Raw genomic sequence first — 27,543 nt, forward strand, 5'->3', positions numbered from 1 at the left:
AGACAAGAAATAAGATACAGATTTGTCAGATATGTAAGGGAATATTTCAGCTCAGCAAGGGGAATTTAGAAGTCTTTCTCTGCTGACTGATCACAGCCAGTGTGTCAGACAACAACATCCGCTTATTCTTAGATGACAACAGTTAATTAGCTCTTGTTTATGTTTTGACTATTGATAGACTTAAATTATATTCATATTGTCATGCAGAACAAACACACAGAAAGGTTTGCCTTTGATCTAAATACATTTTTTCCTTGGCTGCAGTGACATTTGAACTGTATATCAGAATAAAAAACTTATAAGAAATCAGGCATAAAAATAGTAGGGGCGGGGGTGGGGTGGGGGGGCTGCAAAAAAAAAGTAAATCATCTAAATCAGATAATTAAAAAAAATCTGATTAATGATAATTTTGGCTTGAAAACCAAGTGCCTTATTTCAACAGACATTCAAGTTGACTTATAAAAATGCAGACATTACCTTTGAGATTGACTTTACAAAATGCCATGAATATCTCTGCAAATATCTCAATCCTCTTATCACTTTGACTTTTTAAAGATTTAATGCTATAGTTGTAAGTATAAAGCATATTCCTTATGTATAATTCTTGAACTAGAGTGAATTTCATTCTTTCATTATGTTTAAAAAGCTTTCCTTCTTCCTGATCCTTATAAACTCCCTTCGAACAATATTTATTAAAGGTCAAGAAAATGGTTTTTCTAGAAGTCAAAATAGCATATCACTTGTAGTAATTTAAATTGCAGAAGAGTTTGTATCTTTACTACATTCTGTGTAACAGTGCTTTTGCTCTGTAAAGCATTCTGGGGGTGTTGGAATATTTTTCTTTTGAAGACAAATGCTCCATGGTTGGCATGCTCTAGCCACTGCTGCACCCATTTAAAGACTTCTAGGTTAGAGTTAAGCATGGGCAAAGCATCCCTCAAGGGAAAGTGTAGGTACTGGAGATCCTAGCCTTTTTCTATACCCTATTGTTGCTCTTTTTCTTTTTTATTCCCCATTTTTCTTCTCAAAGAAACATAAAGAGGCACCAGTAAAAAAAATATAAGTATTCTTGTTTGGTGTCCTTGATTAGAAGTCGTGCAGACATCAGGGAGCAAAAACCAAAGTGATTATTCACATAATCCTCAACGCTGAACATTTTAAAATACACTGCAACAAAATAAATTGTAAAAGGTAGTTTTAAATGTACCCTCTGTCTCTACTACATTGTCCTCGTATCACTAGGATAATTTAGTACTGAAATCAGCTTAGGCAATCATAAAAGTTAAAGAGCTGCCCCAGGCAGCGTTTTCGTTCCAAAACTTTCCACAGAACTTCAGCCATCATGATGTCTTGATCCCTTGTGTCCAAGGAGTGGTCAAGGTTTATCATTCAGCCTTCAACAGAAGAATTTGACCCTGATGGAGCGGCAGCTATAATCATATGGTATTTTTAGGAAAGTGATACACTGAAAAATAATATCACAATTATGTATTTATGAAATGTTGGTTTCTACAAACTGGAGATTTAAGAATGATTGCTAGAACAAATCAATACATTTCTAAAAGAAAATAAAAATGCACAGAGATAGTGTCAATCAAATCGATTATGAAAAATCACAGTCCTGTTATCTTCATAATGAATGCAGTACAGTGTCATAAATGCCCTTACATCCTTGTCACATAGTGTGAATTACAAAGAGAAAGACCAAAGAAATGGTAAATTGACTTCCCTTGAACAGGGTCTGATACGTGAATCCTTTGTCCCTTTCTCACTTATTAGATGCCTTTCATTAGTGAGCTCTCATAGTCTAATAATCAATCCAAAAATACTCATAATTATGGGAAGACAATATCATTGCCATTTTCACAGTCATATTATCATATTTTTAGTGTGTTGAGTACAGCTATTATTCATGAAAAGTAACACATGTAAGTATGAATAAAATATCTTTATGTACAAAGTGGCATGGCAGGATTTTGACCCAATATTTAATAATACACTTGCAAAGTTTCCCTGCATTAACATAGTAGAAAACAATAAATACAAACGTTAGGTAATAAAAGAACACTGAGAAAGTAGGAAAGTCTCCGTGGATAAGAAATGTTAGTTCTGAAAACTTTAAACTCAAGGGACAGTCATTTCATCAGTGAAGGCACCTGCCTGGGCTGTCAGGTTACCTGCTCACAGATGCCCCTCCTAAAATTCCCTCCCCTAGGAATGTTCCTACAAAATGTGGTAATGTGTTTTTTCACATCTTAAAGGACAGGAGAGGCCCAGGACGGTTTCCAATTCTCTTAGATTATTGCGTGTCATCTGGACATCACTTTATTGGGACAGGTGCACACTGGCGAGCAGGATTGGAGGTCAGGATTGAATCCACAGGGCTTTCTCCCTTTCTAACCGTGGAGCACAGAAGCTGAAGAGTAAGCCTGTGGGGTGGGAAAGGGGGAAACAAAAAAGGTCAGATTCCAAGAAAGTGAAGAACGTAGAGATGCTGGGGACACCATCTCTTGGTAAGAAATGTTAGCGACCAGCTGAATTTTTCCACCCAGTAGAGTCACTGGAATGTCTCATAAGCACTTCAACCTCAACAAGTCTGAAAGGAAACCCACTAGACTGCCTCCCAAACCTATTCCCTCTCGCTCCGTAATTCCAATCTTTGCTCTTACCTTCATGATCCATCCAGGCACTCATGCTAGATGTGTGGGCATAATCTATACCCCTAATAGTTCTCCTTCCCCAATGCCTACATTCACACAATCCCTACCTCTGGAGAATGTCACCTTCCAGACAATTCTTTATTCTATTCTGCCTCTTCCTCTGTATCCCTACTGTATCTGCAGACCTGGTGAAGCCCTTGTTCTTTTCCCGGGGAATACTGAAATAGCCCTCTGACCTCTCCGCTTCCAGTCTTACTCCTGTTGAATTAATCTTCCACACTGAACACTCAGTGATGTGTCTCAAGCACAAATCTCATCGTATTCCTCTTCTGATTAAAGCACTTCACCGCACCCTATCACTAACGCGACATCGTTCAAGGTCTGTTGCTTGGGGTAACAATGTGAGTAATTAAGAAATTGATTGGCAACTTTCATGCTCTGCTTCCGTGTACTTATCAGGGAGAAGAGTGAACAGGCAACTCTGCACTTCTCCTTCACAGAAAGGAGAGTCAGGGCTTTGGTTTATTACTTTGGGTTTTCTTGTTTGCGGTACAGAAAGAACTTTCTGTATTGGCGCCCCAAAACAGCAGGAGATGGAAGCTTCTGTGCTTTAACTGGGAAAGGGGCACATGCCCGGCATGGCGGGGTAGGTGCTGTCGTGCTGCTGATGGCAGTGCTGGTGGTTTGCTGGAGTCTGGGAGGAGGATGATATGGTGGGGGTGAGGGTGGGCAGTGGACCAGCGTGGAGACCTGCATCTTGCTCCCTCATGGCATGGTCGGTGAGGCAGGACCTTTGCTAGGGATGGTTGCGTTGCTGCCTTGCAGTGCGGGAGCCGGACACTGGTTACTGTGTCTTGCGGGACAGTTGGAAGAACAGAGAGTGGACACAGGATCCAGGTCAAGCCTTAGTCTGTGGAAAGGACTGTAAAGCAGGGCATTTCTTTTTTCTTTCTTTCTTTTTTTTTTTTTTTTTTTGCGGTACGCGGGCCTCTCACTGTTGTGGCCTCTCCCGTTGCGGAGCACAGCCTCCGGACGCGCAGGCTCAGCGGCCATGGCTCACGGGCCCAGCCGCTCCGCGGCATATGGGATCCTCCCGGACCGGGGCACGAACCCGTGTCCCCTGCATTGGCAGGCTGGCTCTCAACCACTGCGCCACCAGGGAAGCCCCCATGATAGATTCTTTAATCATATTGACAACACTTTATAAGCAAAGAAGCACAATGGTTCTAGGAGAAAAGGTCATTCTATCCTGGTTTTATAGATGTGGAACCTACTGCAAAGCATTATAAAGAAATTTGTTGAAGGCCATAGACTAGGATCAGAAAATAAATCTTGCTTTACTTGTGATGTTTTCCTTTTAGCCCTCATTCTTCATTTTAAAATGTAAGAAAAATAATTGAAGAACATCTTAAGCTTTTCTGGAAGTTCACAAAGATGCTTTTAGATTATCAAGGGTATCATTTAGAAAAGTACAGAAGTACAGTGAATTGTATCTGCAAGAAAAATAGAAATGGGTAACATTCCACTTTGTTGAGGATCTGTGGGATGAGACTTTCATACAAGTTATTGGTCTTGCTGCCCCTTGGTTCTTCGTTGATCTGAAACTCCCCTCACTTCTTAAACTGGCAGGTGGCTTGGAACAGAACGGACAGGAGACCTACTGGAGAGGGAGCGGCCAGGTGGCAGTAGGTCTCCTCCCTTCTAAAGCACAGGATTGCTCTCAGAACAATCAAAAGACTTTCTTTTCAGTTCTAAAATTGTTTTTCCCCTCATTTAAGATATATCTTGGACATGTCTACATGCAATTTAAAAATTGTCTTGATAATCACTTTTGCTAGTTGTATAATGTCATTGATTGGATCATACCTAATTTATCTGAAATTTCCATACCACTGGACATGCTGTTTCTAAATGTTTGCTACCATTCTTTGTATATTAATCTTTAATCACATTTCAAATAATTTCCTTTTGAAAATTTCCTAAAAGTGAAGTTACTAGGTGACAAATGTGAATATTTTAAGTCTCTTAGTGAATATTACCAAACTGCTCTTTGGAAAGATTAATCCAGTTAATCCAATTTATACTGTCAAATGTAGCATATACTATTTGCTTCACCAGTATGATTTTTAAAAATTAGAAGAAGAAAAACTCAAGTAATTGAAGGTTATAATTTTTTTGGTCTTAATTCCATTTTTGATTAGTAATAGTACAGGAACTCTTCTATAATTTTATATTACCATTTTTATTTCCTCCTCTGTGAATTGCCTGTTCCTGGCCTTTGCTCATTTAAAAAATTTCTGATGTGTATAACTGTCATTGTATATTTAAAATACTAATGAATTGGTCTCATATTTATGACAAACATATTCCCGATTTATAATTTATAGTTTTCTTTATGATAATTTTTATGTTTGGAAATTTTAAGTCATGATGTAGTAGAATTCCTATTATTTCCATTGTGTTATATTGTTTCCTGGTCTGAAAATTCTTAATCAGACACATAACACAACCTAACAAATTTTTCTTCTACTTTTTTTTACATTTAGTTTTTTAATATATTTTCCCCATATAGATATTATTAGCTAATGTCCCTTCACACTCGTTATTAACCAATTTGTTCAGACCATTTGTTGGCATCAGTAAGAAAAGGATGTGCTTTCCTGCTCTACATTTTGGCATAAAAATTCTGGCCTTAGCAGAAGTCCTATGTAACAGCAAATCAATTCCTTGTCACTTTGTCATAAAATAATTAATCTCTTGTCATAAAAGAATTAATCTCAGAAGAAGATCACAGAGCATATTTGCATTACAAGTGAGCACAAATATGTATAGAAGTACATACAGCTAATGTATCTCTAATCTTTGATTCCAGCGGCCTTCAAAACTTACCACAAGTTACTTTTGTACTAATAGCCATTTTGAGGGAGGGATCAGCTAATAGCTGGGAGGAAAATGAATTATACAGGGAAAGTTTAAACTAAAATAATCATTTTCTTATTCTAAATAAATTATGGTCCCTAAATATAGCAATAAATCTGCAGTGAAAGATAATAGTTTTTGAAACTCCTATCAACCTTCCTCTTGTTGACATAAAAGTCTTAAGAGATTTTAGAACTAGATTGAATTGATCAATTGTATCAATCATGCCCATATAGCTTTTTAATTGTTTTCTCTATTTTCTTATTTCTTATGTGCGATTTCATGTTCTCACTAGACAAAGCTTTGCAGAGAGGGCAAGGGTCATAGATTAAAGGTATTTTGGAATTCCATTAAATATAACATTCAGCACAAAATAGATGATCATTATACGAAGCAGCAGCATTAAATACATCTAGAAATGTATCCTGAGGTGAAAAATTTTAACATGAGTGAATGTTTCCGTATCAGTGTTTGCGGTTGCATACTAATCCAAAGACTTCTCAACTTCCTTTCTCAACTTCTAGTTCTGATAAATGCATTCCTATTTATCCTGAATTTCTGAGTTGATATCTTATTTCTAGGTGATATCTGATTTCTAGGAGAAAGCAAGTACTCAGCGGTTACTACATTTAAAGTACAATGGTTGCTAATAGAAATATATTGAAAAAGAGTAAGACAAATAGACAATAGAACTGACCAATTTCAAATATGTTTCTTCCCATTACTTTCATCTTTACTCTTCAGAACATTGTTATGTAATTCCACAATTACTCAGAAAGGCAACAGAAGCTATTTACCTCTGCAAATCAAAAGACATGAGATTAGAGGCTAGGAATATTTTTTCAAGTACAAAAATTGAAAGGAATGGGAGTTGGATAATAATTCATTTTGCTGAGCTTGTTTGGGTCAGTACTCTTCCTTTTCTTCTGTATAGAGACTGTCTCCTGCATAGAGACTTTTCTTTCTTTCTCTTTCCAACTGAACAGAAGACTTCTTCTTCCTCCAAACTGGACAATTAGTCACTAAGATTTGAGCATTTTAACAATCTGGAAAGCATCCTTTTACTAGCCACAGGATTGCAAAGAAACCATAGCTTGTACGGAAGGAAGCTTGCCATATACTAGAGAGGGCTGGACCACGTCTCCACAAATTTCTCACACTTCTCAGGTTCTTGAATCTTGCATCTGAAAGAGTGCATTGCAAAAGGATAGGCAAAGGCCCAGATTCCTCTCATCCTAACCCACCCCTTGCTGGCTAGACAAGGATGAAATTCTGACACTGATGCATGTCTGGATGACACTCCTTTGTTTACGTCTCCTGCTCCTGGCCAGAGAAGCATGGCTGGCATCATTTATTCAATAAACACTGGCTGAGTATCCATAACAGCACTGTCTTTGTGCTGGGAAGTAGACATAGGTAGTGGGCATAACAATGATATTCCCCCCGGACGCTACCCAGAGTGACTACCATCGTGTGTAGGCCAATTCTGGGCATACACCTATTTATCTGTTCTTTTGCTTTTTTACTATTAGTTGCTAAAGGGTAAATTTCTCTGCAGGTTCTAAAAATTATCAAACCCTAATTGTGAGGGCACTTAATCAATGCTGCTTGTGAAAAATAAGTCAAAAGAAACTTTTCTTACCCAATTCTAGAAAAGCAAAAGACGGTCCCATGCTAAGCTGGAAAGGTTAATTCCAGCAGGCCTGAAATCGGGCTGAGTTGTTTTACTGAAATAAGACATGTACCTGCATTGCACTGACTCCTGGTCAAAGAATGGAACACACAGAATAGCAGTTGCTTGTAATCATAGTTTTGAGAGGCTTCAATTATTCATTGATTAACAATTAATGTAATGAGATTGATCACCTTGCATCTGGTCTCATTGAGACACCTGGAGGGCTCTGTCACTCATCTAGTTATACAGCAAGAATGTGCCTACATGACCATCTGGGTACTGTAAGTTCCCTATATACTAATGAGTTCTGTTCCAAGAGTGTGTTCGTAAGTCCAGTTTGTTCGTAAGTCCAACAAAGTTAGCCTAGGTACCCAACTAACACAATCAGCTGTATAGTACTGTACTGTCATAGGTTTATAATACTTTTCACACAAATAATACATTAAAAAAAACAAAAAATGAAGGAAACATTTTTACTCTTACAGTACCTTGAAAAGTACAGTAGTCCAGTACCACAGCTGGCCTACAGGGGCCGGCATCGAGTGAACAGGCAAGAGGAGTTACTGACTGGAGGAGGGAGAGGAGGTGGGAGATGGTAGAGCTGAAGGATCGTCAGCAATAGGAGACAGAGTGCAGTTTCACTCATGCCTGACGTTGATGGAACGCATGTCCGCATCTTTGGAAGTTCGCACTTGAAGGTTCATATGTAGGGACTTACTGTATAAGAAACCCCAGCTGAGAGTGCCTTTTGGATCACCTCGTTTGAGGTACTTTGTGCACACATCCATGGTTCCTGGCTCCAGAGAGAAAGTACATCTGGGTACGGTTCTTACTGAGAGAGGACAATTGGACCTCCCACCTGGAATCTCTGGACCCCTCTCCCTGAGCCAGCCTTTGGCTGTGATGCGCATTCTTACCTTAATGCAGCTCCTATATCATATACTATATATTTTTTTTACTGTCATTTTGGGTCCTGCAAATCTTCCTTAGCAATAGAACGCTGTCTAACTGCCACTGTTAAGTATATATATGCTGACCCAGGCAGAGGCAAACTGCACCTATGAGGAAGCATTACCAACAGGCAGAAAGGAGGAAGTGTATCATTCCTGAGGTAGGCAGGGCAACTGGAAGAATCTTCTACAGCCCCCAAGACATTTATTTCTCTGGCAAGTGTTCTTAGAGTTTGTTTTTAGACAAATAGAAAATGATGGTTTAACTGACACAAGCTATTAACTTTTCAGGTTATAAAAGTCTTTAAAAATAATCTGAGCTGCCGCAGGCTAACAAAGCAGATATTAATGAGTATCTCAGTGAGTGGAATTAGGGAACTTACATATTTATTGCCCAGGTGTGGAGAGGATTCATCAAGCTGTCAGTTCTTGGTTTTTCCTTGTGCAGAGTGCTCACCTAAAAGCAGAAGATATGCTTTGATCTATAAGCTCAGAGAGTGAATAACGATGAAAATAAAAGTTTCTTGGCTTGTTTTCTGTTTTTCAAGGCAAGTCCAATTTCCCTTCAAGAACGTCATTAGAGCCACAACTTACCTCTTGGTATTGCCTGGAAATTGTTCACCAAGATTTATGAGCTTTATTCGGCCATTGTTTATTTTTACCCTAGAGGAGCAATGCTAACTCACTCCCTGCAGATAGGGGGTGTGAGTTGGGAGGTGATAGCAAGAGAGGCGCCCTAGGGAATAAGTTATTGAATTTTGCTTGTTCCATAAGCTGGCTCTGCCTGAGCAAAACTACATCATATATTGAAAATGCCATTTTATCAGGAAAACGTTCTAGGGTCCTTTGTTTAGATAATTCAGTGAGAGTTTTGTGACAATGAATTTATAGGCCAACATGAATACTGTGGTGACGTACAAAGCAGCACAGGGAACATTGCTCAAAATAACCATGTTATTCCATCATCAATATAAAGATAAATATTAACTTAGGATGATGGGGAGCTGAGAGGCCCCAAGCACTTTTTTAAAAAATTTATTTATTTATTTAATTTTGGCTGCATTGGGTCGTCGTTGCTGCACGGGGGCTTTCTTTAGTTGCGGCGAGCAGGGGCTGCTCTTCATTGAGGTGCTCACTCAGGCTTCTCATTGCGGTGGCTTCTCTTGTTGCAGAGCACGAGCTCTAGGCACGCGGGCTCAGGAGTTGTGGCACATGGGCTTAGTTGCTCCGTGGCATGTGGGATCTTCCCGGCCCAGGGCTTGAACCCGTGTCCCCTGCATTGGCAGGTGGATTCTTAACCACTGCGCCAGCAGGGAAGCCCCCAAGCATTTTTACTTGCTCTTGGATTTGTGTTCAAAGCATTTCACATTACCTGTGTCTTTCATGTGGATTCAAGTAACAACAGCAGTCACATTATATAAAAGCAGTATGGGTCCAAGTGTCCACCTTTGAGAACAAATGTCATTGTTTTGCTCCGGCTTTTATCTGCCAGCTAGGAAACCAGTCTTCTGGGGACTCCATTGATGTCACCCGTTACCTGCACTGTCATGGCGATAGTAAATAGTACCAGAGACCTAAGAAGAACAAACCTGGGGCTCCCCTTCAAGAGTTCCTCAAGTCTTCTCCTTCAAAAAATGTCAGGCTCAGAGCAACAGCCCTCACAGCCCCTGCCCCACTACAACCCTTTGCTCACTACTGTTTATTTAACAAAAAGCACGGCATGTCCTGGAATCCATGGCTATAAAGTACAGGAATAAGAAGTAAACAAAAGAAACATTTATTGAACCCCTACTGTCTGCCAGAGTCATGTAAAACAAATCATATGAAAAACTTCAATTCTTAATACCTCCCAAAGTCTGTCTAACTGGGAATAGAAAGTGTGGAAAGATTCAATAACCATATGATTCAAACAACAGTTACAATAATGATATATACGGTAAAAGCCAACAAAGTACATATACACCTAGAAAAAAACAACTGGAAAGAAATACACCAAATGCCAATACTGATCATATCAAGGTTTTCTCTCATAAGTAATTTTTAATTCTTTTCTATTCTCCATTTTCCGCCATTCTCCATTATGCATAACGTGGTCAAATATTAAAATGGCAGTTTAAGCCACGAAGAGATGTTCAAGGCAGTAGTGCATGCTTGCCAATCAACAGTTAGAGGAGAGAAGGACCACGTACAGCTGGGACAGTCAAGGAAGTCTTGGTGTAAATGCAGAGATTGACGCAACAACTATTGAAGGGCTGTGAAGACAGATGCCGAATCTCTGTATGGTTTTATACATCTATGAATCTTTCCCTCATCTTTACAGTTGTTCATTTCCAGTTGTTAATGAACGTTTGTAAAACATAAATAAACAGAAAAGTAACTGTACATTTAATGAGTAATTACCATAACATACTAATTAGTATTAGTATACTAATAATATATGAATAATATGTAATTACCACAATGCGTAGGAGGGGAGGTGGGAGTGACAAAGGAGACCAAGGTGCTGTCTCCTCCTTCAAAAGAGCTTGAGCTCAGTGAGGAACACAGAGGATAGGAGATGAGTGACATCTGGGAAGTACATGTTATTAAGTGGTTCAAAATTTGAGCAAGTGAAATCTGGCACATCATGAAAGGCCTTGTAGACGTGCTAAAGTGTTGGAACTTAATCTTAAGTAATTAAAACTTATCAGAGTTTTCTAAGCAAAGGAAAATTATAAATGGATTCAGATCTGCTTTTTCTTCCTCCAAATAGTTCAAAACCAAGTGATGCTTTGAAATTAAATTCAGTGATACAGTATTTTCTTTCTTTTGTGGAATCATGTTTTCCTTAATTTAGGCAATTTTCTTCATATTTGTATAGCCTTACATGTTAAAAATGAGATAATGTACATTAACTTTCTGAGGAGTGGTGTAAGTGGGAAACATCTTTAAAATGCATCATGTCACATGTATATTTTGTAGTAAATCATGAGGATGTTTAACTTGGAAGACTTCTTACTAAACCTGAGTGGCATCTTATATGTTCCCATAAAGGACTCCGTGATCTGCTATGTTTGGTGCTCATTTTTTTCCAAAAGCACGTTCTTGTGTATGCCCTAGTAGGCTTTCTCTTTTACATTAAAGAAAGCTCCCAATTGAAATAATCAAATTTTAAATGTTATGGGCCACATTTTCAACGGAAGAACCCTGCTTGAGAAAGAACGTATTTAGAAGAAGCAAGAAGTGTGGATGGATGAACACCATGGCCAATTAGAGGAGGAGGACTTGAGGCAAGGAACTGTCTTATCCAGAGAAAATACTCAGAACAATAGCCATTACACATAGAGGCTTGTAGAAACCCAGAAAATTTAGCATCCACTGGCATTCCCCTGAAGGTGAGTTGCTGCAGAGCTCTGTTTCCTTGGAAACATGATATATTGACCTCTAAAATGGCAAAATTGATTTTGAGATATAAGACCAGAGTTTATAAATTGACATACTGACCAATCCAATGAATTCTTAAGACCACTGAATCTCAAATTTCATGTTGTTACCCACACTGGTGCATTAATTAATGCTATGTCCCTTAGGCCATGTAGCACGTAATATGAAATATGTAACAATCATCAGTTCCGAGTGGTGAAGAGTCACATATTCTATCAAATTCTTTTTCTGTATTTTTTAACTATTTAAAAATTTGTATATAGGAGATAGTGGAAATTTAGGCTAAACCTGTGAACTTATATAAAACCTAATCATTTCAGACTATTCTAGTTATATTTTAGAATGATGTCACTATTAGGGAAGAGATATTTAAGTGAAAATAATTATAATAATGTAATTTCTATTGAGTGTGGTGAGCATAATTTTATAACGAAAGCATATTTGAATAAGTTTTGAAAGAAGGTAGAAAGAGATTTGTTTGCAGGTGTTTCAGGAACCATCAAATCCTGTTAATGGTGGACAGACTTTAATAAAAACTGTGGGAGTACAAAGAGAATTTGGAGGGCATTGTTTTAGATTATCAGTTCTAGGCTATTGAAATCAACTCAGAGTCACCCATTTTAGTTTTCCTCTATTACCAAATATTTTCTATAATCAGCTAGGTTGACTTTTGAAAGATTATTTTATTAAAAGAAGTGTGCTTCCTAACTTGAGGTTGGCAGAAATAAAAGTACCAGAGACTAGATCTTATTATTTCCATAGTAATATTTCCTCCTTAGACCTATGACCTGAAAAGCTACTTATGAAGAAAAGGAACTTTGGGTAGTTAAGGGTCTTCTTAACTATCCCACCGTGATCTACCCACTTATTATTGCAGTTAGTATGAGGGTGGGAGATAGTAGCTTACACAGAATTATCCTTGGGCCTTGAAGAAGAATCAGAAAGCAAATTTGCAACCAAGAAACACAAGGTTTCTCTGTGGATTTCCCCTCCTGAAAGCCGCGATTCTGGTGTCAATTGTCATTTCCCTGGTAGAAACAGGTAGCAGAGCAGGTGATCCTGATCTCAGGCCCCTCCTTACCAGGAGAGCCAAGGGCTCCTATACGGAGGCTTCTGGTCCACAGCTTGGAGACCCCTAGAAGCTGCCGAGTGTTCGGTTTAAATCCCGAGGGGATAAAGGAGTGTGCATGAAATTACAGCTTGTCATGCTGCTCACAAGTCACAGGCAGATTCTGAGAACTTTTCTTGATAAATGGTGTAGTCGCACTCCGGGTCCTTCATAACCTTACTCAGGACTGGTTCACGTTTAGTCTCCTTGCCTGGAGGTTTTCCTTGACCAAGTAGAATAGGCTCAGCTACTTAGTCAAGGCTGGTAAACAGCCAGGAGAAACTGGTGAGTGGTTTCCAATTATCCTGTGGAGGAATTTTACTCTTTCATTCATTCATATGGTTACCTTCAATAGAACAGTGTGGGAATAAAGAAATGTGTAAGAGATACAAGAATGAAAGTCTCTCTTAAAAGAAAATGGCTCCCATGAGGGATCTGGCCATGTCGCTGCAGATTTTGGGTGCCCTTGCTTTTCAACCTCTTTTGTTTATCTGTTGTAGTTTGTTCTAGTTAGAATCTCCTACCTGAAATGGGGACCTTATTCAGCCTTTGATATCTTGCTCTTCAATTGGGACTATATTTATAGCCTTTTGTTTTACAAAATCGGTTTTTGCAACATATTTATAATGTATATCATCTGATAGCTCTCACTTCACATAACATATGTATTGTGGGAGTATTTTGTATAGGTAAAGTTGGGGGGACTGAATATAGTAAATGTCTTGATGTAACTTGATATTTAAATTAGAGCCACATAGATTGTTTCATAAAACTCATAATTACTTTTTATTTACTTTTTATTTTTTTGTCATATTGATGTTTTAAATATTTTGTTTACTCAAAACAAAAACGTAATCTGTGTTTTTTTAATTTTTAAAAACTAGCATCTCATTTTTCATTGCTTTCGATACAAATATAATTCATACAAATCATATCTGTATTTTGAAAATCTTTTTAGATTGCAAACCAAACAAAATCAAAACCTAAGAAACTAGAAAAAAGAAATGTAAATCTTATCAGTAGGAAATTGTGTTTTGTCCTTACTGAGAAGCTCAATTAAAGTATTTGAAGTGATATAAAATATGATATACATTTTAACTGATGAATCCTAGTTCCAGTTGACTGTACACAGCCATTACCAAAAATGAAACAAAACAACAGCAATACTTTAAAAAAAACCCTGCGGCATACTTAGTGTTTTTTCTGCCACTACTGCAGAATAGAAAATGCCTCTAGTCACCACCCATTCTTTAGAACACATCTGCATGCAACCTCCAAAAGCCAGATGGTCTAATAATCTTACCAAAAATGATATTTCTAGGGCTCATCTTTCCTTCATAGGAGAATTTTGTATTTCTTGGGAGTTAGATTGAGTTTTCCTAGAGAAGTTATGCTTTTTGGTTATGTTCACATGAACAAAATCCAAGTTAGATTTTGAAATAACCATTTTTCATCTAATCGACAATCTGGGAGCTTACCAGACTCATGAGAAATTGTCTTAACAGTGAGAAGCTTCACACTCTCTTTATCGGACTGAGGTCTATTTGGGAACAGAAAACATTAAGTTAGCGCCACAGTAATTAGCATTACATATCTGTGAAGGAAAGTAAACATGATACAAACAGAAAGAAGAAGATACACGTGCATATATATTTTTAAGTGTTTCTATGGCAAAACTTGTGTTTCTTCATGTACAGACACATATACTTTTATAGCACTTTCATTTCTGGAATCAAGCCAATAAATCTCTGTTATTCTGTTATGGTGATGATCATCAGCTAAATTAAACATCAAGATGGGTCACGTAGGGACTTCCCTGGCAGTCCAGTGGTTAAGACTCCGCGCTCCCAATGCAGGGGGCAAGGGTTCGATCCCTGGTGGGAGAACTAACATCCCTCATGCCGAGCGGCACAGCCGAAAAAAAAAAAAAAAAAAAACCCACCTGTCATGAGGTCCATGTTGCACGTGCTTCCACTTCTTAATTGTGAGGGGAAGACATAGAAATGTTTCCAAACCTTTTGGACTGATCTGAGTTCTGGGTAATTCCTTTTCATGAGGTCGTGGATACTGCAGTATAGTGTCTGAACTGTCTATTTCAACAAGAGTTCCCACCTATCCCTTCTCAGACTCAAAATAGTTTCAAACCCCAATTCCTCTCCTTGGACATCTCAAGAACCTCTACTTTTAATTAAGAATGGTAGGTGGTGTAGGGATATTATTCTTTTTTTTTTTTTTTTTTTTTTTTTTTCAGTACGCGGGCCTCTCACTGTTGTGGCCTCTCCCGTTGCGGAGCACAGGCTCCGGACGCGCAGGCTCAGCGGCCGTGGCTCACGGGCCCAGCCACTCCGCGGCATGTGGGATCTTCCCGGACCAGGGCACGAACCCGTGTCCCCATCGGCAGGTGGACTCTCAACCGCTGCGCCACCAGGGAAGCCTGGGACATTATTCTTAAAGTTCACATCCCAATGAATATACAAAAACACCCACAAAAAGGCAGGCTACAAAGTAAGGTCAACACAGAAAACTTAACCACAGAATTTGGTTTTGACATTAAAAAAGTTTGTCTCTTTGCAGCACCTTGATTGTAACAGTTGGTAGGATTGCTAACAACTGCTTTGTTTGTTTTAGTAAAGTTGAAGCAAAATAACCATCTGTTGTTAAAGTAAAGCCACTCAGAGCTGTCTCAAGGTGCAGGCATGATTTTTCCCTAATTGTGAGAAGCATATTGAAAATTTCAGTGGGAAAACTATTTTAAAACTCTAGCTATGTTTTTCTATGATTTTTTGGGCAACTTTTGATTTCTGATTTTACCACTTTACCCAAGCTTAAGAGCCAGTTGTTGGAATTTCTCAGTTGAATTTCTCATACTTGAGAGCTCTCTGACAAATAGGTAGCCAAACCCCATATACTATGCCTTCTGCAAAATGCTTGAAAAACCCGAAGAAGTATGAGTAGAGGATCAATACTTTCCTCTATATAAATGACAGGGTCAGAGCTTCTAGAAGAAAACAATGATGCAGCATTACTTACTGGTCATTTCCATTTTCAGGTGTGCCTAGGAGAGGAGGGAATTGTTATTAGAGCTGTGAGGAGCTTAGCTGCAAAAAACCTGAGACCCCTGCCACTTTCTGCTCAAAGATGTCTCTAAAGCCAATTTTTAACTTTTCAGTCTCTCGCCCCATTCCCCGCCCCACTGACCATTTCCTCAGACGTGGTGACTACTCATTCCTCAGTCACAGCTAATACATTCATGGTATAGTCTCAACTAGGCCAACTCCACTGAACTTAGCTCTGGACTAATTTTAATCTTATAGTTTCGTATCACTGTGTGGAACTATTATCCATTATTGTACATCCCACAGACACCAAAAAAGGTTTCAGTATCTCTGGAAACAAATTCTTCTCAGAGTATTGAATTACCTTCTTAAAACAAAGAATTGAATTTTTGGCTTTTCTTTATATGTTGCTCTCTCTGGGGACCTAAATCTCTGTATCTGTGGTGAGCCACGATGCTGATATTGCTTCTAATTGCATCTGAAGTCCACGGCTTCAGCTTCTCAGAAGTGCCCTACAAAATGTCACTGAGCCTACTAACTGTAACTAATCTTCTGTCCGCTTTGCCAGGCTGTTCCACGAGGGTCGGTAGAAAGCAAGCCGGGCTCGTGAGAACACAGAGTGATTCATTCTGCACAAGAGCATGGCCTCTCGGGAGCAGATCATGCTGGTCAAACCATGCACTGACCTGTGGCCTATTAGGCAAAATATTTAATGTAATCACTTAAGGGCCTTGCTTTATTCCGGATTTTGCTGTGATTTTATTCCATGGCTCGGCTCCCATCTCTTGGATTTCTTTTCATCTCTAAGGTAGCTCGTATCAGGATATGCCTTTTGAATATCATTCTCTTGACTTTGACCATCATTGTTTTATAAAGACGTTGATTTCCACGAAAATTTTGGCTACTGCTATTTCTGTCACCTTGGCTAAGTTACTCCAACATGAATCTTAATCCCTAGAATTTAATTCATGGCACGGTATGCTGTTCACCAACTAGATCTAACTTCATCTTCCCTACCATCAGTAGGGTTTTAACAACAATCCAGTTCACCTATAAAGTCCCCTTTAATAGAAAGTGTCAACTTTTCAAATAACTTATTTGCAAATCTTCCTATGCAAAGCAGTTTTTCACTACAGGGTATTTTTACTGATGGATTTAGCCCACAGTTTTTTTCCCTATCCTGTATACTCAACACCCACTGGCTTCAACTAGATTGGTTAAGTTCCCATAAAAGATAGGATTGGTGGTTTAGAAACTTAGAGAAATTAAACTGATTTATAAAAATGCTATTTCCCCTCTGGAAACTGAGTGAGGAAACATATTTCAGACTTTATTAAGAAGTTTATTCACTAACTCCCAGAGGGAAAGACGTTGATTTGTTTTCTTCTTATTTTACAGCAAGAGCTAAAATGAACACTGCTGTTTTCATATCATTACTTTCCCTTGCACTGTCTTGCTCAGGCACCAAACTGTCCGTGCCCTGCACAGTCAGGGATTGGCCTCAGGAACAGCATCCATTAGTGTCCTGGGGGCACATTGTCCATGGGGTAAACAAAGAAGAGCGTGGCTCATAAAAATGATTCATTTTTACTTTTTAACAGTATATGAGACTTAGGTAGAGTTCTGTTAGTGAACTGTTTAGAATTAAAGTGAGGAAAGGAAAGGTTCTATTTTACCGAAAATTACAAAATTTAACTCAACAAGCGTATCATAAGGCTCTCTCTGCTATTTATTATGCACAATGCCATGTGAGTCATACGTAGTTTGTGACTTGGAGGGGTTGCCTGAAGTTATGGACTGAATGTTTGTGTCCCCTCAAAATTCATATGTTAAATCTTAATGCCCAATGTGATGGTATTAGGATGCTGGGCCTTTGGAAAGTGATTAGGTCATGAGGGCAGAGTCCTTAGGAATGGCTTAGTGCCCTTATAAAAGAGACCCCAGAGAATTCTCTTGTCCCCTCTGCCACAAGAAGACACAGGCAGATCTGAAAACCAGGAAGAGTGCGCTCCTCAGACGTCAAATCTGATGGTGTGTTGGTTGAACTTGTCAGCCTCGGGAACTGTGAGAAATAAATGTTTGTTGTTTAAGCCACCCAATCTATGGCATTTTTGTTACAGCAGCCTAGACAGAATAAGATGTTTGACTTTCAGGGGAAGCAGGCTTATAGAGAAGTAACTATATTATAGTGTGATGAATACTATCATTAAATTCTGTGGAATTAGAAGTAATAGAACACTCCACTCTGCTTAAAGAGATGGGGTGTCGAAAAAATATGGATTGTTTGTTTTTAAGCTAGATCCTAATGGATAAGATGGAGATTAGGTGTGTTATAAAAGTTAAGGTGTGTTATAAAAGTTAAGCAGTGGGCTGAACATTCCAAGGGAAGGAATAACATGGATGAAGCAGAATACATGGCACTACATTATACAACCAGGAAGGTGTCTGAAATGGAAAGATAGATTGAAGTTTAAGATAACATAGGCGAGTTCCCAGGAACTGGAGGGAGATTCAGAGGAAGCATGAAATAAAAAGAGACCTCAAGTTCCTGGAACAGAAAAAAGACTGAATAAAGACCAAAAGAAATCTCAATAAAATCGGGACTTTAGTTAATAATGTATCAATTTTGGTCAATTAATTGTGACAAATATACCATACTAACGTAAGATATTAATCATAAGGGTAGATGGGAACTCTCTACCTATCTTCACAACTTTTCTGTAAATCTAAATCTATCCTAAGGTTTAAAAGTTTATTTAAAAAAAGACTTTAAAATGTAATGCCATTATGGGAACCATAAATATTCAAGAGGCAGGGGGAAGAAGATGAAGCAGCAAAAAGAAGAAAAAGAGTGAGGTTGTAAAACAAGGCAGTGTCATTTTAAGTGAAAGAAGAAAGACTTTCCAAAGCCACTGGAGAGATTAAGGAGGATAATAAAGAATTGTTGGGCTAGAATCCCTCTAAAAATTGCAATAGCGTTCAATCCTGAGGAACTGATTCAATTAGCAGAACACACAGTTGTGGAAGACACCTTCATAGGAAGGAAGCTGTGCCTCCCAGGAGGGAAGTAAGTCACAAAACACTCTTCTTGAAATTATGGGTCCCAAAGGGAAATTCTTAGCGATACTTCCCTTTATTCTCTGTTATACGGAAATGGAACAAATCTTCGCTATAGTTAACGCATGTCACTTTATGCCTTCTTTACTACCGTATTCCCCTGACCACCCACAAAACCAGGACTTTTTCATTTTAAAAAAATGTGTCCATATTTGATATTATCTGCCATTAGTAGCTAATTTCTACTCCTTACCTTCACCGGCATTCAATGGATTTCTCTGCCCCTTTCCCTCTACCTCTGTGATCAAGCAATACAGCAGTTCGTTTCTGTGTATAATGCCTCTCTCCTCTTAAGAGTTTAAATTCAAGTTTAGACTGAGCATGTTTATTCTCCTTTTAGGAAAACAAAATGAAACAAAACACTGTTACCTACCTGGGTCTGTCTTCCAGCACATTCGATACAAACCCACCAAAGCAAAGACTGAAAGTGTTATTGCAATCAAAGCAATAACCACAGGCAAAATGATACCTAAAAAGTATTGGAGACATTGTCAGTTAGAGTGGCTATTGAATTTCACAACAAATCATTCATGAACTGAGGAAAAGCATGTATGCTTCCTTTCTTCTTTAAACATCATTTTATTTAAAAGAAGATTTTTTTTTTTAAGCAAAGAAGATAATTATCTGATTCCTGGGCTTTGCCCTAGTTGTCATTTCTGATGTATCCACTTGATGTCAGTCTTGTAGCCTTTCTGAAATAAAACTCCAAACCGAAGGAAGACAGTTCCCACTTTCCTGGTGACTGAAGGAATGAGGAGGTGGGAGACTGGCCGGGAAGAAGCTGTCCCCTATGGTCAGAACCATATTCACACTTTATATTCTTTACTAGTTTATAGTGAAGTTACTAATACATAGCTTGGATGAAGGCATTCAGAAGGCACAAACTTCCAATTATAAGATAAATAAAACTAGGGTTTTAATGTATAACATGATAAATAGAATTAACTCTGTTGTATGTTACATATGAAAGTTGTTAAGAGAGCAAGTCCCCAGAGTCCTCATCACAAGAAAAAACATTTTTCTATTTCTTTAATTTTGTATCCATATGAGGTGATGGATGTTCACTAACTTATTGTGATAAGTTTCATGATGTATGTAAGTCAAATCATTATGCTGTACACCTAAAACTTATGCAGTGCTGTATGTCAATTATATCTCAATAAAACTGGAAGAAAAAGAAATATATATCCTCTACTGGTTCTAGTGGAAATGCTCTAGTCATAAAGCTGGCTTCTTAAAAAAAAAATCACTAATATCTTTCTGTAAAAATATCTTAGGACTAAAAAGGCATACAATAACATAAGTGGATATAGATGGATATCATGGTGGAACAATATGGTCCAAGAAAGATAAGCATGTGTGTATTTGTGAATGTCTGCTTGGGGGAGTGGCGTTGCTACAGTAAACTAGGGTGAGTTTTTGCTGTTCTCATCAAAAGAAGGGTTTTGCTGTCGTCTGTTTGTCTGTTTTAGCATCTGCCTTCTTTTCTGACAGTCATTTCCCAGGTTAAAACAAGAGTGAAGAAAGGAAAAAGCTGTCATAGGGATATAAGTGGAGATATAGATGTTATAGTTACTGTTTGGTTAGGTGTTCTCATCTGTGGGCATATGTACTCCTTATATTTACCGGGGGATTGAGAACAGCCAGGAGATTCATTTGCAGGGTGGGTTACACTTCACTGTTATGGTTAAATATTTGTTTTAAGTAAGTTCTGCTGGGTTCATATTAGACCTTACATGAGATCATTAGTGCCTCCCAAAATGAAGATGGCATGAATCAGCAGCTCAATAAATGCAATACTGACTTATTGAATGGAATGACTTTACCTAAACCTAAGATAATCTTTTATTATCACAGCTTCATATATATTCATCTTATTCTTAATTTTCAGGGCAATTAATGAATATTCTCTATTCAGTCCTAGCATAAACAGTGGCTGACATATATATGTTTTCGCTAAAATGGAACTTTGCTTAAAAGGCCATTTTTAACATTAAGATAAAGTTTTGTAAAGGTGAAAATTCATTTTTATGGAATCTCTGCCCATGCACTTTGGCTTATCAGAGATTAGTCCCATCAATTCACCTTGACCCCGGTGGTAGCTGCTTAGCCCTAAGGTAAGAAAAAAAAAAAATCCCCAAAGTGTATTTATTAAAACCAGACTCAATGGGAGGGAACTTTCAAAGTAGGTGGCAATTATATAGGATTATAATGGGATTGCAGGTTCAGTAAAGTTGAGAAAAGGCTGTCTGTAGTTGAATCCCTTCCCTTATTGGTAACATTCAAACTTTTTGCAGTTCTACTGCCTTGAATGAAGACGCACGTATTACTCACTGGAATAAGAGGGGCTGGTTGAAGAAGAGCTTGCATTTTTTGCGTTCTCAGTGCCTATTATTTTAAGAAAGAAAAAAAGTCACCTTTGGTTAATGTGTGCCAATTCTCACACTCCTCCCCCCACCTCCCCCACTCCCCGTTTGGGTAAGCCTCTGTGATTTATAGGTATGAGTCTTGGAGTGAAAACATTTTATCTCACTCTGAAAGAGTTCTGTTTCATGACTCAAGATTGGTAGGGAGTTAATGTATACAATCTGATGAGTTTGGACACATGCATATACCCATGAAACCATCCCCACAATCAAGGCACTAGACAGAGTCATCACCTCCAAAAGTTTCCTCGTGTCCCCTCCCTTGTTTGAGGATGTGTAGTTTTGTTGTGTATAAATTATACCTCAATAAGCTGTTTTTTAAATGGGTGAGGTTTTCTTGGTGAGGAGGGGTCAGGCGAAGCAAGCTTCCACTCATACACACAGAAGTCATACCTTGAGACTGGGAGATGTTTTCCAGAATTGTTACTGATATTGAGGATAATGTAGGGATTCTGGAAGGTGACGCATCTGGTTGGAGAGTGTTAACTGCAGGAAAATGATAAATGTAGCGTCAGATTATAGTATTTGCTCTTCTTACTGGATTTCTTTGCAGATTCAAATAATTTGCATTTCTGATCATCTGTAAAAAACTGCTTATTGTTGAATAATGGGATACATACAATTATACATTAAATCATGAGTTCACTCTATCTCCTCCTGTAGAGATGATTAAATTTGGAATGAGAAAACTTGGGTGTTAGTAGTATACCTTCAAAAACCGGCCAAAGAAACGTGAGCAAGTTTCTCATCTTAGGCTACAGACTGTATCACCTACTGCATGAAGTTCTGCCTCCCATAAGAATGCAAACCCATGCAGAAGCACTAATCAGAGTTTAGATATTACAACTTTGAGTGATAGCGATTCTTTTCACTATAAATACTTAAAATGGACATAAATACCCAGGACTTCAGATTTTATAACGTTTCTTAGTGGTCAAAGAGAAAGATTGCAATCGAGACTTTGGTTGGAAGAACTGGGGAAAACAATAATAGAAGATCCCTTCATTTTTATCTCAGCAGTGGTTTACAGTTGTATGCCTTTTCTAGAGTAACTGCTGCTTGGATGCATTTCGACCACTGTCCATGCTCTTTTTACCATGGCAAACGTTAATTTTAAATTGATTATTATTATTTGTTTGCATAAGTCAACATTTGCCATCTTTAGTCAGAAGGACTAAAACAAAAAAATAATAAATAAAAATTTATTATTCAAAACTCATAAATCTCAATAAATTTCAAGGAAACAGAGATAATTGTATGTTTTCTAAGTGTACAACGTTTATTCTTGTGACTCTGTAATAAAATGTAATTTGTATTTTGAACATTTTTTGAAAAATAATTCTCTTTTTCTTGAAATACGAAGGAATATCTTTTAATCACACCTGTTTGCCTTGTCTCTACACTGAATTGCAAGCTCCTGGAGTGTGAGGGCTGTAATTCCCACCATCCACCACACGAAGCTCTGACCACAGTGGGTATGCAGTAAGATGTAGCTGACTGCTTGGATAAACTAAGAGGCACCTCTTACAATTATGGCCCCCTTAGGAGTGTGAAGGCCATGCATAATTGCATGAAAGAAATTGATATTGCCTATGACTGCCTTGTATCTTTCTCTCTTTGTCACCCACAGCCCAGCACGCACTGCATGCTTATGCATTTTTGACATTTGTGGGGGGAGAATAATGTTAAGACTCTGTTCTTGCCAGGCAAGAGATCTGTGGGAGGAAGCTAGTTATATGCCCGTAAGAACAAAGAAAAATGTCAGGCTCGTGCACTGAGCAGGCAGAAAAAGGAATCTTAAATACAAGAGTGGGAACTAGCTCAAACCTCGGTACTTAGTTGCTTTTTCCAGTGTCAAGTGTTCTAGTGAGGATGAATGGTCTTTTGGTTGTGTTGGTAGAGAATGAGATGGCTGATTAAATAACCAATGGCATTAATTCCCCTGGGATTTCCCAAGGGTTAATTTTCAAGACTCCACATTCTACCTTATTACCTTCTCATAGACAGGCTAAGTGGCGGCTACAGTTCTGAGTATAATCTATCTGGTTCAGATGAAACTCCAAGCTTTCCTCCTTAAAAGGTTAAAACGTGTTGACTGTCCAGTGCCATTATTGCTAATGATCCACAGGGAGGCAATAGAATTAACCCTTCTTAAAAGAGGATTTGTTGGCTCCTTGAACAAAGACTTATTTTTTTTTCTTTTAACCGCAAACTTTAGTTAATAAATCATTTCTGAAACCAGCACACACACACACACATACACACACTTCACCTCTATTACATTGAATGATTTCTGGTGTTTTCTAGTCTCTTTTACTTCATTTTAAAAAATACTAGTCATGACCCACTAATGGGAATTAACTTACAGTTTGAGAAACCCTGTCCATTAGCATGATCATATTGATGAAATTAAAGGTCTTGGCTGAATTCATAAATTGTGAGTTTAATGTACTTCTTCCTGCAATTAAGATGGAGCCAGGGTGTGTTCAGAGCTTATGATTTCTGTGGATTTCACTGAGACTGTATTATGCCACGTTCTACTAAAGCGGCATCGGCAGAGGAGGTACAGGAGAGGTGCAGTGGATGGTTGAGAGCATGATTCTGAAGACTGAGTACGCAGGCTCAAATCTGACTCTAGCACTTATTTGCCGTGGAATCTTAGGCAAGGCACTTAAACTCTTTGTGTCTGAGTTTCCACATCTACAAATGGTGATTATAATTTTTCTACATCATAGCGTTGTGAAAATTAAATGAGTAAAAATAAATTTAAATTGCTTAGAAGTGTTGATACTGATATGGATATAATATATATAATTACTATAAAATTATGTTAATTTATATTATATTAATATATTATTTTATAATAATATCCTATTGTTATATTGTGATTAGGCACCTACAGAGTTGTGTCTTTCACCAAAGTCAATTTATCTAATTTTCTCAGGTATTCTAAGTGTAAAGCTATATGACTCTTCAGACACTTACATGTTTTCAGAAGCTTCCTTGATCTAGTCAGGAACTGGAGAAACTGGAGTATATGGTGTTCTTAGATGACATCAGTTTGCTCTTAGACCTTGACTTTTGGTGATTGTAATGATTATTGAATTGCAGATATGGTATGTTATGACTTAAATTTAGTTTGCAAACTTCAGGCCAGAAATTGGAGTAGGCTGTTTGAGGCAGAGACCTCAGAATAAAGTCTGTTGTAATAAAGAGACTTGAAGAACCAAGTCTATTGTAATAATGTATACCCAAATTTACCTGATGGATTAGTCTCCAAAATTTACAAACAGCTCATGAGGCTTAATATCCTCAAAACAAACAACCCAATCAAAAAGTGGAAAGACCTAAACAGACAATTCTCCAAAGAAGACATACAGATGGCCAAAAGGCACATGAAAAGATGGTCAACACCACTAATTATTAGAGAAATGCAAATCAAAACTACAATGAGGTATCACTTCACACCAGTTGGAATGACTATCATCAAAAAATCCACAAACAGTAAATGCTGGAGAGGGTGTGGAGAGAAGGGAACCCTCCTACACTGATGGTGGGAATGTAAATTGGTACAGCCACTATGGAGAACAGTATGGAGGTTTCTTAAAAAGCTAAAAATAGAGCTACTATGTGACCATGCAATCCCACTCTTGGGCATATATCTGGAGAAAAACATGGTCCAAAAGGATACATGCACCCCAATGTTCATTGCAGCACTGTTTACAATAGCCAAGACATGGAAGCAACCTAAATCCCCCTCGATAGAGGAATACATAAAGAAGATGTGGTATATATATATATATACACACACACACACACACACACACACACACACACACACACACACAAAAGAATATTACTCAGCCATTAAAAAGAATGAAAACAACGCCATTCACAGCAACATGGAGGGACCTAGAGATTCTCATACTGAGTGAAGTAAGTCAGACAGAGAAAGAGAAATATCGTGATATCCCTTATATGCGGAATCTAAAAAGAAATGATACAAATGAACTTATTTACAAAACAGAAACAGACTCACAGACTTAGAGAACGAACTTACGGTTACCGGGGGGAAAATGGGGGAAAGGGATAGTCAGTGAGTTTGGGATTGACATGTACACACTGCTATATTTAAAATGGATAACCAGCAAGGGCCTACTGTATGGCACAGGGAACTCTGCTCAATGTTATGTGGCAGCCTGGATGGGAGGGGAGTTTGGGAGAGAATGGATACATGTATATGTATGGCTGAGTCCCTTTGCTGTGCACCTGAAACTATCACAACAGTGTTAATTGGCTATACTCCAATATAAAGTAAAAAGTTAAAAAAAAAACAAATTTACCCTATTGCCATCTGACAGTGGAACACATTTGGCTCTTGCTGTAAACCAATTACTAGGTAAATCATTGGAAGTTTTAAAGACAGAAGACCTTATTGATGTCCCAGGGTACCTCTGGTGGTTATGAGAATGCACCTCATGGAAGGCGAACTACAGTGTAATTGACCGAGGTTCCCCACCTGCTCTCTGAATTCCATCACTGTGTTTGTGCTGATGCCATACCTTCTGCGGGCTGCTCCCAGCCAGTGATTGAGCCTGGCAAGTATATGAAAGCAGGTCTGCTCCTGGGAACCGTGGGTTTCCCTGAGGAGGGACTTGAGCTGGAGGAGTCCCTGATGGCCTTCTCAAACCTTCCTTAAAGGAAGGCATACCATACACAGATATTAACAGGAGAAAAAGTGTGAGAGGCCGTAGAGGATAAAATATTCTAGTGTGAGAAAGAAAATAAAACTGTGTGTTCTATTTTCATTTCACCATGTTTCCTATTCTTCTTTTTGATATGTACGCATTTGATATGTGTTTGAGGGACTAAATTCAATTGAACGGAATGCTTATTCATTTTTCTCATTATTTATAAATAATTGGAACTGGTCTCTAACTGCAATTTGATGGATTCATGTCTCACTTTTAAAAAGAACTTTCCAGCACTTGTCACAATAACTCATTCACTCCTCCTTAACACATTTTCTTCATGTGGCTCCAGTAGAGTACACACTGCTGGTTTTTCTCCTACCTTATGTCTTATTCTTCTCAGTCTCCTTGGCTGGTTTCGTCTCTTCTTTCTGACTCAGTCTTGGAGGGCCCCAGGATGCAGTCCTTTGTCCTCATGTCTAACTACACTAATTTCATTGGTGATTTCAGTCAATTTCAAGGTTTAAATAGAATATCAGTGCAAATGATCTCCTAATTTATACTTCCAGCCTAGACCTCTTTCCTAAATTTCAGATTCATAATCATGGCAAATAATAGAAATCTGAAACTCAACATGTCGAAACTTGAATTTCTGCTCTATCTGCAGCCTTTCTATCTTAGCTGATGGCAGATATTCCTTCCAGTTGCTCAGGCCAAAAGCCTCAGAGTTATTTTTGATTCATCTCTTTCTATACTATTCCAAATGCAATCATCAAGAATATGTATAGGCTCCACCCCCAAAATATATTTGGAATTTGGAGATTGCATGCCACCCTATGACCCTATGACCACACTGGTCCAAGCTACCATCATTTCTCTCCTCGAAAATTTGCAAAAGATAGTCTTGCTTCATTTGACAGTCTCTCCTCAGCAATCAGAGTTATACTTATAAAACATGAGTCAGATCATGTCACCCCTCTGTTTAAAATCCTCAGTGTTTTTCCATTCCATTTACAGAAAAAAATCACAGTCCTTGAAATAACCCACCAAATCTTAGGTAATCTGCCTGGTATATCCCCTGCCTTTCTCCCTGCCCTGTTTATTTAACACACCAGTCCTCTCCTCAAGTTGTAGCTCTGTTTAGATGCTCTTCCCCCACGTATTAGGTGGCTCACTTCCTTCTTGTATTTTCTCAAACCTTTTTTATGACTTATCTTGACCACTTTTTCAATACTGAAAATGGTCCCCACCTCTCTGGCACTCATAATCCCTCCCTTCTACACTGTTCTACATCTTCTCTTTCTCATAGCACTTATCACCTCCCACCTTGCTTTATAATTTGGTTAATTAATATGTGTATTGATTATAGTTTGTCTATACTTATACTAGAATATAAGATCCTCAAGGGCAAGAATCTTTATTTTGCTCACTGATAGTTCCCAAACGCTAGAGAGTGTGTACAAGTAGCGACCATAAGTTTTGCTGAATGGACAAACAAATTTTTTGGCAGCAGACGCA

General features: G+C 38.3%; 1 protein-coding gene across 1 annotated transcript in view; it reads right to left on the reverse strand.

The window, feature by feature from the left end:
- Positions 1 to 349: 349 nt before the first annotated feature.
- The window catches only part of EMCN (endomucin), a 94,813-nt gene continuing 67,619 nt past the window's right edge, over positions 350 to 27,543 (reverse strand). The window contains exons 6-12 of the mRNA XM_029235437.1: positions 21,728 to 21,820; positions 21,243 to 21,296; positions 19,282 to 19,377; positions 15,766 to 15,790; positions 14,214 to 14,275; positions 8,588 to 8,661; positions 350 to 2,429 (exon numbers count right to left, since the gene is read on the reverse strand). Of these exons, the coding sequence (XP_029091270.1) occupies positions 8,627 to 8,661; positions 14,214 to 14,275; positions 15,766 to 15,790; positions 19,282 to 19,377; positions 21,243 to 21,296; positions 21,728 to 21,820 (365 nt within the window). The 3' untranslated portion in view covers positions 350 to 2,429; positions 8,588 to 8,626. The remainder of the gene's footprint in view (positions 2,430 to 8,587; positions 8,662 to 14,213; positions 14,276 to 15,765; positions 15,791 to 19,281; positions 19,378 to 21,242; positions 21,297 to 21,727; positions 21,821 to 27,543) is intronic.

Source organism: Monodon monoceros, unplaced genomic scaffold, assembly GCF_005190385.1.
Source record: "Monodon monoceros isolate NGI ecotype Baffin Bay Population unplaced genomic scaffold, NGI_Narwhal_1 Super_Scaffold_20, whole genome shotgun sequence".
NCBI classification, from domain to species: Eukaryota; Metazoa; Chordata; class Mammalia; order Artiodactyla; family Monodontidae; genus Monodon; species Monodon monoceros.